Below are 13484 nucleotides of genomic sequence, written 5' to 3' on the forward strand. Positions count from 1 at the left end.
GCCGGCTCCCGCAATGGCAGGACCCCCTTTTTTCTGTCGTGGGGGAGGGACGTCAGTCATCGGCTGCCCAGGCCGGTGCTTCGGAGCTTCCTATGTTGGCAAGTTGCCCAGGAGGTGGGGGGCATGGGCCATCCGGAGTCGGCCATGAAAGCCATTTGGATCCATGAGAAAAGTTAAGTTTGGGGAGTCAGGAAATGATTTGGACGCATGGCGGCCGTGGGGGGCAACCTGTGGCCTTGGGCGGGGGAGGCGGGGGCGGGGGCGGAGGGACAGCGTGGGCTCCTTTCTGCGCCTGGCCTCGGGCGCTAGGGCGTCTAAGTCGTTACAGAGTGGCGACCTGGCATTGGGGGGGGCCTCCCCTCATTGGGAGTTCCCTGCGCCAATGAGATCTCGCGGCCGCAAGCCAGAAAAAGGGGAGAAGGCCGGCCGACGCGTCGAGTCTCCGCGAGCCTCGCAGGTGCACGGACGGGCCCTGGGGCGCTCCTGGCCGAGGTAAGTTCGCGCCCTCGGGGCCCCCCGCTGTGCCGCCCCCCCCAGGGGAGGGGGCGATGGCCGCTGCGCCTGTGGGGAGGGCTGGGCACGGGGCGCCAGGGAGGGCGTCAGACGCCGAGTGGGAGGGGGCGCAGGGGGCTGTGTGAGACTGCGGGGAGTGAGAGCAGGGGCCGTGGGGGGGGCTTGAGGCGGGCGAGTATCAGGGAAAACCGTGGGTTGGGGGGCGGGGGGGGCGAGGAAAAGCGTGAGTTGGGAGGCGGGGGGGGGGGCGTGAACAAAAGCGTGAGTGGGGGGCGGGGGGCGTGAGTTGGGGGTGGGGGCGTGAACAAAAGCGTGAGTTGGGGGGGCGCGGGGCGTGAGTTGGAGGCGGGGGGGCGTGAGTTGGGGGCGGGGGGCGTGAGTTGGGGGGCGTGAGTTGGGGGTGGGGGCGTGAACAAAAGCGTGAGTTGGGGGGGGCGTGAGTTGGGGGTGGGGGCGTGAACAAAAGCGTGAGTTGGGGGCGCGGGGCGTGAGTTGGGGGGCGTGAGTTGGGGGTGGGGGCGTGAACAAAAGCGTGAGTTGGGGGCGCGGGGGCGTGAGTTGGGGGGCGGGGGGCGTGAACAAAAGCGTGAGTTGGGGGGCGGGGGGGCGTGAAGAAAAAGCGTGACTTGGGGGCTGGGTGCGGGGCTTGAGGCGAGAGCAATGAGGGGGTTGTGGGAGAAGGCTGAGCATAAGGGGGCGTGGGCGTGAGGGAGGGGCGTGTGGCGCGCAAGCGGGGGGGGGGGGGGGGGGGCCCTGCACGGGCGGCAGCTGTGGCGGAGGGCGTGCGCCAGGCGAGTGCGTGGAAGGCGCTGGGGGGAGGCGAGGGGGAGCGCGAGGCGGAGGATGGGCTTGGGGCTGGGAGGAGAGGCGCAGACCCCGAGGGCTCCGGCGCGTGCCTCTGAGGGCCGGGAAGCTTCTGCAGGGGAGCGCGGCCGGTAAGCATCTAGAAGGAAGTGGATGGGAAGCTCCTAGAGGGCAGCGACTCGGGTGGTGTACGGCGGCCAACGGGGCCCGCCCCCCCGACGCTCCGTACGCGACCGGCTCGTGCGCTCCCTTGCTCCCTCCGCCCTCCGCCCCTCGGGAAGCCTTCCAAAAAAGGGATCCTTTTTCGGCGCGCCAAGATGTGACGGCGCTTGCGCACTAAGGACCAGCCCGGCGCTGCGAGCCCTGCCACCGCGAGTCAGCGGTGCATTGTAGCCTAAACCTGGCGCTTCTTTTGCTGCTTCGCGCGCGCGCGCTTTCTCTCTCGGTCCCCTACCCTGCCGCGGGGAGTGACGTCATGCGGCCCGGGCTCGTCTACTGCGCGGGGAAGGAGGCCGCGGCGGCGCGCGCTCCGGGCCCAGGGTAGCCTGTGATTGGTCCGGGCCTGAGACCTAGGGAACTCGAATGCAAGGCCTCACGGTGACCCGGCCCCGGCCCCCCCCTCTCGGAGCGCCGAGAGCTGCCGGGCCTCTGCACGACCCGTGCCAGGTAAGGCGGCCGAGCGGGGCCGGCTGGCCGAGGGAGCGCGGCGGGGGCGGGGGGCGCGGGCTGGGGGAAAGGGAGGGCAGGGGGAGGGGAACAATGCGAGAGGCGGAGGCGGCGGCTAGGCCCTACGTAGGCCGCGCCGAGGGGGCCGGCCCAAGCCGGACGTCTGCGGAGCGCCAGGAAGTTGGCGGCGGCCCGAGCTGCCCGGAGCCGCCGGCGGAGCCTCGGACCCCACGAAGCCTCAGGCGCCGTCGCCAGCGACTGGGGACGCTGGGAAAATGGCGGAGAACAAAGCTGTGAAGAGACTGTGGCCCCGTGGCAAGGCGTGGCGTGGCGGCCCGGCCCCAGGCGCAGGCACCGCCTCCTCCCCCCCATCCCCGCCCCTTGCGGTCGCAGGCGCTGGTGGAGCCCGGCCGCCGCGGGGCACAGGGCGCGGGGGCGCTGCCGGCATCCCGATGGCGGCCGTGGGGGGCTCGGGGCCCCTGGGGAGGGTCTGCGCGGCCGTGGCCGCCATCGCCTCCATCTTGTTTTCTCTTGGAGTTTAGCGGAGGGAGAGCGCAGGGGGCGGGGGCTGTGGGGGGGGTGTTGAGCTTTCGGAGCCGCGGACTCGCGGCCCCCCCACCCCCCCTTTTGTGCGGGTCTGTGCCGGGGGTCGGTAAACAAAGGACCACGTGGCCAGCTTTCTGCCCTGGAGGAAACCTGCGATGGGAATAAGTGGGGCCGGGAGCGCCGCCTGCGGCTCGGGCTTTGTGTGCCTAGCTTTCTGCCTTTCTCCTCCTCCTGCCACTTGGCATCTTCCCCCTTGGCAAGACGGAGACAAGGGCACGGCCACGGGGAGCCCTTCCTCCGGCCATGAGGTCCTCTAGCATTGAAAGGAAAAGACGACTCGGCGATCCACTGGGTGCTGGGCTTCCTTGACACGGACGAGGGAGAGAACCCTTAGGGAGCCGCACACCTCGTCGCTTAACGAGCCGCGAGGTGCCCTGTCCTAAAGATGCTACCCCACATTGATTCCGAGCTTTTGGCAAGGAGACAGGTAGTCTTTGGGGTCCTTTTCTTTCCCTCTTCATGGATGTATTCATGTGATTGAGAAAGGCTCTCCCAGACCCATGTGAAATGGGACGTGATGGGGGCCGATGCTTTTGTTGGGCTACTAAGGGGCTGTGTCTGCAGAAAACTAACATTGCCCCAAAATGGAGTTTGAAAGGCACTTTGGCCTCGCTTCACAGCACCACCCCCTTACCCAAGTTGGCAGTGGAGACTGGATGAAAACGGGCAAAAATTGTGGTTTATAAAGAAAGATATTTTTTTTATAAGAAGTGCGGTAAGGATGTTTTCCAAAGAAAGTAGCTAGTAATTGGTGTTGAGTTAACAAAAATCCAAGAAAGACCTGCGGGATTATTACGTTAAAAGGAAACCCTACCATACCTTGCTTATCAAAAATGCTTATAAATCAATATTTTAAAAAATTTGGATCTGGATTTTTCTTTATAAGAAAATGATGTGTTCATTTCACTATACATCTTGAACAAAGCAGCATTTAATTTGCAAAGTCCAAATGCTGCGCTGATGCAGAGGGTTTGGTTTTTTTGTCCATACAATCTAACTGTAATTTGATTTATGGTGATCCACATTTTAAACTGCCCCAGTCTTAATTTGCATTGGAGCCTGACTGCGAACAGAAATACTGTAGTTGAAGAAATGGAGAGGAGACGGTTGAATACAATTTCTGGATTCAGGTTCTTGTAGATAGGCATTTTGACTGCTCTGTTCGTTTTGCACTGCTCTAGTCTAGTGTATATCACTGTAGACCTCTCATAGGCATCATCTTAAGGAGAAGCCTCTTGTTTTTCCTCCTGTTCTGATGTGTTGGACACAATAGGTACTAACTTGCATTGTACATAATGGGTTCTGTAAAGAACAACCCATTCTAATTAAGCATATGGGGTGTGGTGGTAACAGATCCAAGCTTCACTAAAGTTTAATTTTTTTTTAATTTCCTTAAACTCTGACAAGAAGAGAAAATAACTATTGCACTAGAGTATTGTTTTCATTTTCCAGTAGCTGATTCTGTGTAATATGTATGTAAATAAAACATTCGATTGGATTAACTCAGCTTTACTTTTGTGACCAGGTGTTTACACTAAAGTAAAATCATTTAAAACCTTTGAAGTGGAAAGGTAAAGGAATTGAGCAAAATAGCCACTTGCTAACTGTTTGTGAGATATAGGTAATAACGCTCTTAAATGCAGTCAAGTTTCATGGAACTTCAAACTTGGTGAGAAGAGAAAAAGAATAGGGGAGGAGTTAAACCAAAAGTTAGTACTGCTTCACAGAACCCAGGGACCCTAAAATAGCTCTGAGACCAAAGCAAAGACTCTTAAACCTGGGCTTTGTAGTAGGGGAAAGGTAGACTATGAGAAATTAGGACTACAAATTTTTACTAAGCCACTGAGCTTCATGTTTTTAAGATTTATCCTGCAGTGCCTTTTTTTTCTTTGTTATTGTGACCATAATCCAAAAGTTCCTAGAATGGCTATAGAAGTGATGAATATTTTTGAACTGGACCCTGTTATACATCTGTTTCTCAATAGCCACGGAACATATTTCTTTATAGCACTTGAGACTTAAACCACAGTTGTCTGCTGCTGTTTTGGCTATTGACAAGGCTCGTTTGGGGTCCACAGGATGGAGTTTGGATAGACTTGACTTACACTTGGCCATTTGTTCTTTGGGAAGTCTTTGTATGCTATTTTCACCAGAAGCCAGAGACTGGAAAATTAGATTCTTTCTCCATGCTGTAAAACTATTTTGCCATGATGCCTCATCATTATTTATGAAGTTACCACAAAAAAACATCTCATTTAATTACTTTATCACTTGAACACTTGGAAATTGATCTTTTATTCAGTGTAACTAATTATTAGTGTGATATTTCCATTTATTTCAATTATTAAAACATTTTATTTTACAGATATTCTCGAATGAACTTGGCCCCAATATGGATCCAGGTGGTGGAGGTCTTGGATTGCAGATACAAGAACCCAAAGTGCCCCCTACTATCATAATGCAGGATTTTGGTAAAAACATTTTCACTTTTTAAAATTACAGTTAAGAATTATGTTACAATTTTTGGCTTTGAGCATTAGTTCTTTGTCTAATGCAAATGCTGTTTCATTTCTTTAAGCAGAACTACTCATCTCTGTTCTGTTAATGCATCTTTTCCTGTACTTGGACATTTTAGATCCTTGGGGGAATTCTTAGAATACGGTACTTTATATATTTGCTTAGAAAATGAAGTGTTGGATGGAATCATTGACTGCTTTGTGAGGTTACGTGTTGATGTTTCTGTATATGCTTGCACACACAATGCTTGCTGAATTTCTGCAACACCCTTAAAGAAGGGTCATTCTTTTATAAAGTTAGGGAGTGACTGTCACCAGATCAGAGAAGCAGAGTGCTTCCTCATTGAAGGAATGTAGCAGACATGGTTTTCCATGTGCTGAGCTACAGCTTTGGCTTGCTGCATTCCGTGAAATTTTCTTTTCGTGTGAAATGAGAGAAATCGCTTTTACTCGTTTGCTTTATAAGAATTCAATTCAAGAAGCATTTATTCAGTGCTTCCTGTGTGCTGAGCACCCTTTAACATGTTCCTGAGCCTTGACATAAGTGCTAGAAGCAGATGCAGTTAGGTGTGCAGGAACCATGGTTTTAGAAGACCTAGTTCAAGTCTCATCTCTGACAGTTATGTTACTTTGGACAAATCATTTACTTTGAGCCTCAGTCTCTTCTTCTGTATAATGGGAGTAACTGTGCTTGTGTTACTTTCCTTTTGAGGCTTTTGTGAGGAGCGTGCTTTCAAAGAGAAAAAAATGCATAACACTAAGTTTCTGTATTGCCATTATTTGTAAGCAATTGAAAATCAGCTGAAGAGCCATGTTGAGATGTCTACATTTTGAGTAAGTACAAAAGTAGTAACCTTAGATTTTTATCTGGGAAAGACTTTAAAGTCTTCTAAAGTTTTCTCATCCACTTTATCCTTCCCCTTTCCCCTCCCCATCCCATAAATGAGGGCTCAGACCCAGAGAACAGAAATGACTTGCCTCAGGTCACTTAAGTAGTGGATAGCAGAGCCAGGATTTGTATAAGTATCCTTCAGTTGCCATTGCAACTCATATCAGCTACTTTTTGTTCTTCAGTTATGGGGAAGCAGACTTCTACGGCTGGTGGGGGAGGGGGTTGGAAAGACCAACTCAGGCTGAGATATGGGATGTTATAACCTGGTAAGCAGGAGCGATGGGAGTTTGGAGGAGAGTTGAGGAGATTGAAGCTAAATTTAAGTATGAAAAACCATTTAAAGAGAATGAAGTTTTGGGGAGCACTGAACTTGACAAAAAAGAGGGAAAACTGGCCTTCAGATCCCTTCTTGCTAGAAATTTCTGAACCCGTGAATAGGAGATTGGTTAGGACAGTTGGACATTTGAGTGAATAGAAGTGAAGAGAGGGTAACTGAGTGATAGGTGTGGATAAGAATGAGAAACAGCTCTTAGAGGCAGAGGCAAATTGTGGTACTTGATTAGAAGTGAATTGTAGAGGGGGGGAAGGTGATGAGCAGAGCAGGCCTTAGTTCCCAGAGTAGCAGTAAGTCATTAGTGAAATTAAGTTAGGGCACTGGATTTAAGGTCAAGAGAAAATGTAGGCTCAAATATCATTATTTGTGACCCTGCAGCAAGTCACTTAACTGTTCTGGGCCTCAGTTTCCTCCTCTCTAAAATGAGGTATGTGTAGGGGTGTGAACGTAATGGCTAAGTCCCTTTCAGCTATGAATTTATGGAAACGTGTTATGGAGGACTTAGTGTTAAAAAGACAAAGGATTGAAAAATCCATCGTAGGTGGTGTTCACATGCATGTCAGAGACTTGAACTTTTCAAAGCTTTATGTTGGGGAATGAGGGGTCAGGATATTCTCACCCTTTACTCTCTCACCTTGTAAATGAGGCAGAATAAAAAGCAAAATAAGTTAGTATCATGATTCCTCAAATGTTCCTAAAGACCTCCTCCTAACTTGTGTCTAGAACCCTGGCAGAGAATTTCTAACGTGCTTAAATTCTTTATTGACTGAATTAATCTAATCCCTTCACCTTACTGTAGAAATTAACCTTTGTTGTTGATTACGATAAGCAGATTTTTCTTTGTAGAAGCAAAAAATCCAGTATTGATGATCATTTCTTTAGGGTTTCATTTAACCAGCCTTCTACCCTTTTATACTGTTTTACCATCTTCAGGTTTAATCCCTGTATTAAATCCAGTCATTTCTTTTCTTTCGACTGCCAGGAAAGTAAAACTTTTATCTTGACATACTTTAGTGCCACTGGAAATAGTCTTTTGAGTTTGCTCAAAGTCACAACTGTATATTTTACCTGGAGTTTCTAGATTTCCAAATGGTATTTACATAGAATCATTTAAAGTCCTCTTTAAAAGAGTTGGGGAGTATAGGGTAATTCTAAACTTCTCTTGGTGTATATATACCAAAGTTTTGTTTTTGTTATTTATACTTTGGATTCACGTCTCCTCATCATCGTCGGTAAACTAATCTTATATTTAGTAGAAGCAGGACTATTTTCTATTAATTTTCCAATTAAATTTGAGTTGGCTAGTATTAACTCATGTGACTTTGAAGTGGGAGTAGCAAATAAAACTTAGTTTATTACTTGTTCTAAATTCTCTGCTTTTGGGGGAAAAGGACAATGTATTTTAAAGTTATCATTGTACCTAGCCCAGTACTATAGAAAATTAATGCCTTTATTTTGATGTTGGTGAAAGGCTTGATGATGAAATGCACAAATGATTGGTAGCTGAAGCTCTGGTAGAGTTAGTGTGGAGCCAAAAATAAGACTTTTATTTTTGGGAACAGTTGTTATTTTGGGGAACAGTTGGTATTGGAATTTTTAACCCTGCCATAAAAATAATAAATATGAAATATGTGAAGAGCTATGAAAAGACCTATATAAGGTGATGCAGTGTGAAATTAGCAACCTGAACTTCATGAGCACTGATTGCAACTAAATAAGGGGGGGCACGGGGGGGGGGGGGCACACGGCATGGCGGGGATAAGAAGAAGAGAACCAAGGGTTACTGATTTTTTTTCCAGGACTAGAGGGCAACAGAACAAGAACATCTCATTTCCTTGTTTGTTAATTCTTTTTCTTCTGCCTTTTCATGGGCTAGGGTGCTGGGGTAAGATTTTTTTCAAATGTATTCTGTTTGATTGTCTTTGTTAATAGTTATTATGTCTATTGTTGTTGTTGAAATTTAACCCTGCTAGCTGAAAACTTTTTTTCTTCTGCTATTACTTTTTTTCTTTTTAAATCTTACCGTGAAGATTGTGTATTGATTTGTTTTCTATCTGTTCCTGGTCAGTAATCTCAAATTGAGTTTCATTTTCATTGGTAATATTTAGATTTTTGTAATTTTTTCAGCATTTTTTATTGTTTTAAATTCCATTGATAAATTTTAATCAGTAAGGAATTATATTGACAATGAGCAAAAAAGCCAATTTTCATTTCAGTCTTAGTTTTGTATATAGGACAAGTAAAAGAGTGAGACAATTAAGAGAAGGAATCTGTTAAGATTTAGAAGCCAGTTCTGGAAGATCATGTATTATCGAATTGTTTCCTTTTAACTATCTCTTGTTCAGTTAAACCAGGACCATTCCTCCTCACTAATATGCAATAAGGAAAACTTTGCTCCAAAACAAATTTTGATACATTAACTTGATTTTTCCATTGATTGCCATTATAAATTTGAAGGTATGCAATGCTAGAAATGGTTTTCCTTGGAAATTAAAGAGGGAAAAATCAGTAGACTTTCTAAAATATATATTTAAAGAAAAAAGGATTCTCTTTCTGCTAACGGTAACCGTAATATTTCAATATTCTTTGGGTTTTTTTTAATAGTTTTTTTGCAAAACAATGGGGTTAAGCAGCTTGCCCAAGGCCACACAGCTAGGTGTCTGAGGCCGGATTTGAGCTCAGGTCCTCCTGACTCCAGGGCCGGTGCTCTATACCACCTAATTGCCCCGTAGTAATAATTCAGTATTAACAGAAATACTGTATTCAAAATCCTGTAACTTTAAAAAATGGATGGGGGGGTGGCTAGGTGATGCAGTGGATAAAGCACCGGCCCTGGAGTCAGGAGGGACCTGGCTTCAAATCTGGCCTCAGACACTTAATAACGATCTAGCCGTGTGGCCTTGGGCAAACCACTTAACGCTGTTGTCTTGCGAAAACCTTTTTTAAAAAAAGTGGTTTGGTATGAAACACTATTATTTACTTTTCCCATCTTAGAGGTGACAGTTTTTGATATCTACAACCTTTCTCAAGCTTTGTAATTTTAAGCTACAAGATACAAATTCAACTTGCTAGATCCAAGTCTGGATCTAGACGTGATTTACATATGAAAATCTCTGAAGTATCCCAACAGTTCAGCAGGCAAATTATAAAAGCCTGCAAACAGCCGAAAAAGCAGTCCTGGTCCTGGGAGCAGACACTGTGCTAGAGAAAAAGCTATCTTATGAGGGTCCTTGTAGAGAGAGAGAGAGTTCCAGCCCTGTGGATGGGGCAGGTGGGAGAAGGTGGCTGAAAGCAGCCGGGCCCTGATAATCTAGCCCTTGATTTATATTCGAAGTTTCCTGAGAGACCTGCAACCTTGTACAGCTAATCAGTTTTGGTTAGGTGGGAGCCAGACAATAATTGAGGTGTTTATGGTGCTTCCCAGTTGGCAGGGTTCTTTACAGGCATTATCTCATTTGAGCTTAACAACCCTGTGAGATAGAGGTCCTGCCAGTGTTTATCCTCACTTTCCAAAGACTCAGAGAGGTAAGTGACTTGCTCACAGTCACACAGCTAGGGAGCAGTGGAGGCAGGATTTGAGCCCAGGTTTTCCTGACCCCAAGTTCAGCATCCTCTCCACTATTCCATGCTGCCTCTTGAGATAAGTGTGGTCGTGCTATAGTTTATTTGCACTTTACCCACATTCATGTTATGTAGTTATGATTGGCAGTGTTTTTATACACTGATTCCAAGAACTAACTTCACTAGTGGGGGAGAAAATGACATGCTACGGTATCCCTGTGAAGTTAACTGCAGGTACCCTAGAGACCTTAGCATCCTATTCGAGCCTTTAACACTGTACAGGAAGTCTCATTATGTGCTTGACAAATGCTCATCCAACTCCTGCTTGAACACTCGAGTGACAGGAAGCTCTTGAACACATAAGACAGCCCACTTTGTTTATTGGACAACTCTCTGAGTGTTAAATTCTTATGTTGAGCACCAAATCCTAGGGCCAGACACACAGCAGGGGTCTAGAAATCTGGATGAATCATCTCCCCTTTTCCATCCAAGATGTGGGGAACACCAGTTTTCAGTTCTGCCTTCCTGAATTTCATTAGCATTTACAGTCCCAAGTGCACAAACTGTTCACATGGCGTAATATTCTCTCTGTCCCAGGGACTTTGCTTTGCTTTGTTTTTCATCTCTACAATCTTCACCCTCACTCTTGTCCTTGCTTTCTACTTTGCTAGTATCTAGACTATACATTTTAGCTATTTCACCCTACCTGGGCCCCAGCTTCTCTCACCCTTCATCCACCTTCTTTCCTTCTTGGAGAGAAGGATAAAAAGTGTCCTCACCTTGTGGCATGAAGGTGACCATGGATTCTTAGACACTAGACCAGCAGAATACAGGTGGAAGGATTTGAATCCAGTTTGATCAGGATTGGATGTGTATGAGGAACATTGACCTGCTAGATCCTGAGGCTTCTTGACATCTCCCAAACCACCTGCCAAGGAGTAGTATTTAGAGGCTGGGTGGTGCTGAGTGGGAGCAGTGGCAGTTTACATAGGGACAGGCCCCTCCTTCTGGCTGATAAATAAAAGAAACCTTAATGGATAAGTCTGAGAAGTCTTCTCTTTTTCAGCTGGTACCTGCCTATCTGTGGCTTAACCTTAGCTGGAGAAGAATTCTTTATCTTTTGGGATCATGGACTCCTTTGGTAGAGTTGGCAAATCCCTGTGGAGAATAGGATTTTTGTTTAGTTTTTTTGCAAAGCAATGGGATTAAGTGACTTGCCCCAAGGTCACACAGCTAAGTAATGAAGTGTTTGAGGTCACATTCGAACTCAGGTCTTCCTGAGTCCAGGTGCTCTATCCACTGTGCTACCTAGCTGCCCTGAGAATGGTTTTTTTTTTTTTAATTTTTTTAGGACTTTTTTTTTTGGCGAGGCAAATGGGGTTTAAGTATCTAGAAATACAATTGCCGAACTACTTAAAAAGGAAGCTTATGGATCCCATGTCAGGTTAAAACCCACTGGTCCAAGAGAATGCAGGAAAACTAGTTGGCTGTAGGGTGTACCTAGATGCTTAGATGGATTTGGGATCTGTATGTTGGACCTCTAGTCTCCTCCTAGAATCTATTGTAATTACTTGGTGAGATCCTTACACCTCAATCCTCTGACCTCAGAGATCACTTAGGAAATGAAAGTGGTCCCCAGGAGCACGAGGAAGGCAGAATCTGAGGTGTTTAAGTGCTCCCCGCCCCCAACCATTGAGCAGTGTAGCCTCCCAATTTTGCATCATCACTTGTAAGGGGGGAAAAAATTAGAAAATGGGAAGATTCTGACTTGGTGCCTATTTTATTGTTTCCTAACAGACATATTTATCAAAGGTTGGGTAAGGCAGTCGAGGTGGATTTGGAGATGACTTTTTTTTCTTAATTTCCAGGTGATTTTTTTTTTTGCTTGACTTTTGACTGCTTCCTTAGTTGGTTTTAGTTTTATAAGCCAGCACTTCCACAGGAGGAATGCCTACATCTTTAACAATTGGGCAAGTCCTTTCATTGCTTAGTGCCTCCGGCTTTGACTAGAAGTTTCTAAGTAGTTGCTGACCTACCCGATGGGGGGGGGTTCTTCCTCATTAAGTATGAGAAATCCAAATATTACATCTACTTAGTCTTCACTGTAGATATTTGGAAGAGGAATATCTTGATTATTTTAATTTCAGTTTCTTAAAGCACAGCCAGTATTACCCCTTCAGACTTACTAGTTATGGGAACTCTTGTTCACTAAACCTCTATATATCCCCAGGCTGTAAATTATAGGTAAGATGTACTCAGCTTGGATGGATGAAGGGAAGGGAGTTCCTGTGGCAACAAAATCTGCTCCAAACCCTCCCCCCCCCAAAAAAAAGTGCTAGGCACTGTTGGGTCCCTTGGATACAAAAAATTAGCTACTACAGGGGTAGTTATCAAGTGAAAAGAAGTATTTGTACTTGGCTTTTTTTAGTTCTACCTTTTTTTTTTGAAGTCAGTATTTGGAGATTTCAGTGGAAGTGTGAAATGCTGGGAAGGAAAAGAGGAGAGTCAGAACATTGAATTTTTTGGGGGAAGAACCCCACTGGTCAGGAGTCTATTATAATTGTTAAACCTTGGTAGCTTTTTCTCAGTCTTCATCCCTCCTGCTCCCTGGAGCTTTTGACCCTATTGAGTATTCCTTCAGTCTCCTTTTCTGGTACATCATTCTCTCACTGAAGTTATTTCTCAGAGCTCTTTCCTGAGCCTTTTTTGCTTTTCCTCTCCACACCTCCTCTCTTGGTTTTCAACCCCCCCCTCCCATAGGTTATTCTCTTTCTGCAGGTAAGTCTAAATCTTTATACATAAGCCTAGTTGTCATAGCAGTTGGTAAAAACCTTTATCTCCTCTGAGATTTCATGGGCACCTCACATTCAGTCAGCCAAAATTTACTTCATTATATTTTCCTCCAAATATTCTCCTCTTTCCAACATCCTTTTTTTTTAATTGAGGATATCATCATCCTTCTGGTCTCCCAGGTTCTTAATCTTGTAATCATTCTCACTTCCCCCCCTTGCATCCCTCATCTTAAGACAGTTGCCCAGTCTTGTCCCTTGCATCCCCACCAGACCTGAAGCAACTCTCCTTTTCTCCATTCACATAGCTATCACCTGAGTTCATATAGCCTGCCCTTTTTCCTGGTTCCCTAACTCTTACCCCTCTCCTCCATCCCCTTCACAGCTCTGAAAATAATCTTCCCCCTGAAGCCCAAGTCTCATTTAGTAACACCATTCTCTGCTCAAGACTAAGATGGAAACTCTTAGCTAGTGTTCAAAACCCTTCACACTCTGATTTGAACCTCCTTTTCCAAACTACTTTGACATTGCTTCCAGATTCAGGTTCCATATTCCAACTAAACTGGTGTTGCCCATACTTGGTCGTTTATCTTCAGCCCCTCTACCTTTGCACACTACCTCCCAAGGCCCTTATTTTTCCTGGTCAAATGAGATAATGTATGTAAAAGCAAGCACTATAAAATTAAAAGATCCAGGAAGGGTTTGGTTTAGGGGGTCCCTCTTTTCCAAACTACCCTCATTTTTAGGTTTTACATAAAAGTGCTTTTTTTTCCTCGTGAGTTTTCAGAGAATGGAAAAAAACT

At 46.2% G+C, this 13484-nt stretch overlaps 2 protein-coding genes across 9 annotated transcripts in view; one reads left to right on the plus strand and one right to left on the minus strand.

Moving 5' to 3' along the window:
• Window positions 1-60, minus strand: part of LOC141498671 (protein POF1B-like) — a 37115-nt gene extending 37055 nt beyond the window's left edge. The window contains 1 exon segment of the mRNA XM_074201840.1: window positions 3-60. Coding sequence (XP_074057941.1) covers window positions 3-60 — 58 coding nt within the window.
• Window positions 61-412: 352 nt separating this feature from the next.
• The window catches only part of LOC141501850 (zinc finger protein 711-like), a 38520-nt gene continuing 25448 nt past the window's right edge, over window positions 413-13484 (plus strand). For 2 of the 8 annotated variants that reach the window (XM_074206218.1, XM_074206219.1), the window contains exons 1-2: window positions 1405-1983; window positions 4955-5060. In XM_074206218.1, coding sequence (XP_074062319.1) covers window positions 1900-1983; window positions 4955-5060 — 190 coding nt within the window. In that variant the 5' untranslated portion in view covers window positions 1405-1899. Of the gene's footprint in view, window positions 493-1402; window positions 1984-2648; window positions 3017-4954; window positions 5061-5817; window positions 5940-13484 lie in introns of those variants that run through there. The other 6 variants (XM_074206215.1, XM_074206213.1, XM_074206220.1 and 3 more) reach the window with 6 other exon arrangements.

Source organism: Macrotis lagotis, chromosome X (assembly GCF_037893015.1).
Source record: "Macrotis lagotis isolate mMagLag1 chromosome X, bilby.v1.9.chrom.fasta, whole genome shotgun sequence".
NCBI classification, from domain to species: domain Eukaryota; kingdom Metazoa; phylum Chordata; class Mammalia; order Peramelemorphia; family Peramelidae; genus Macrotis; species Macrotis lagotis.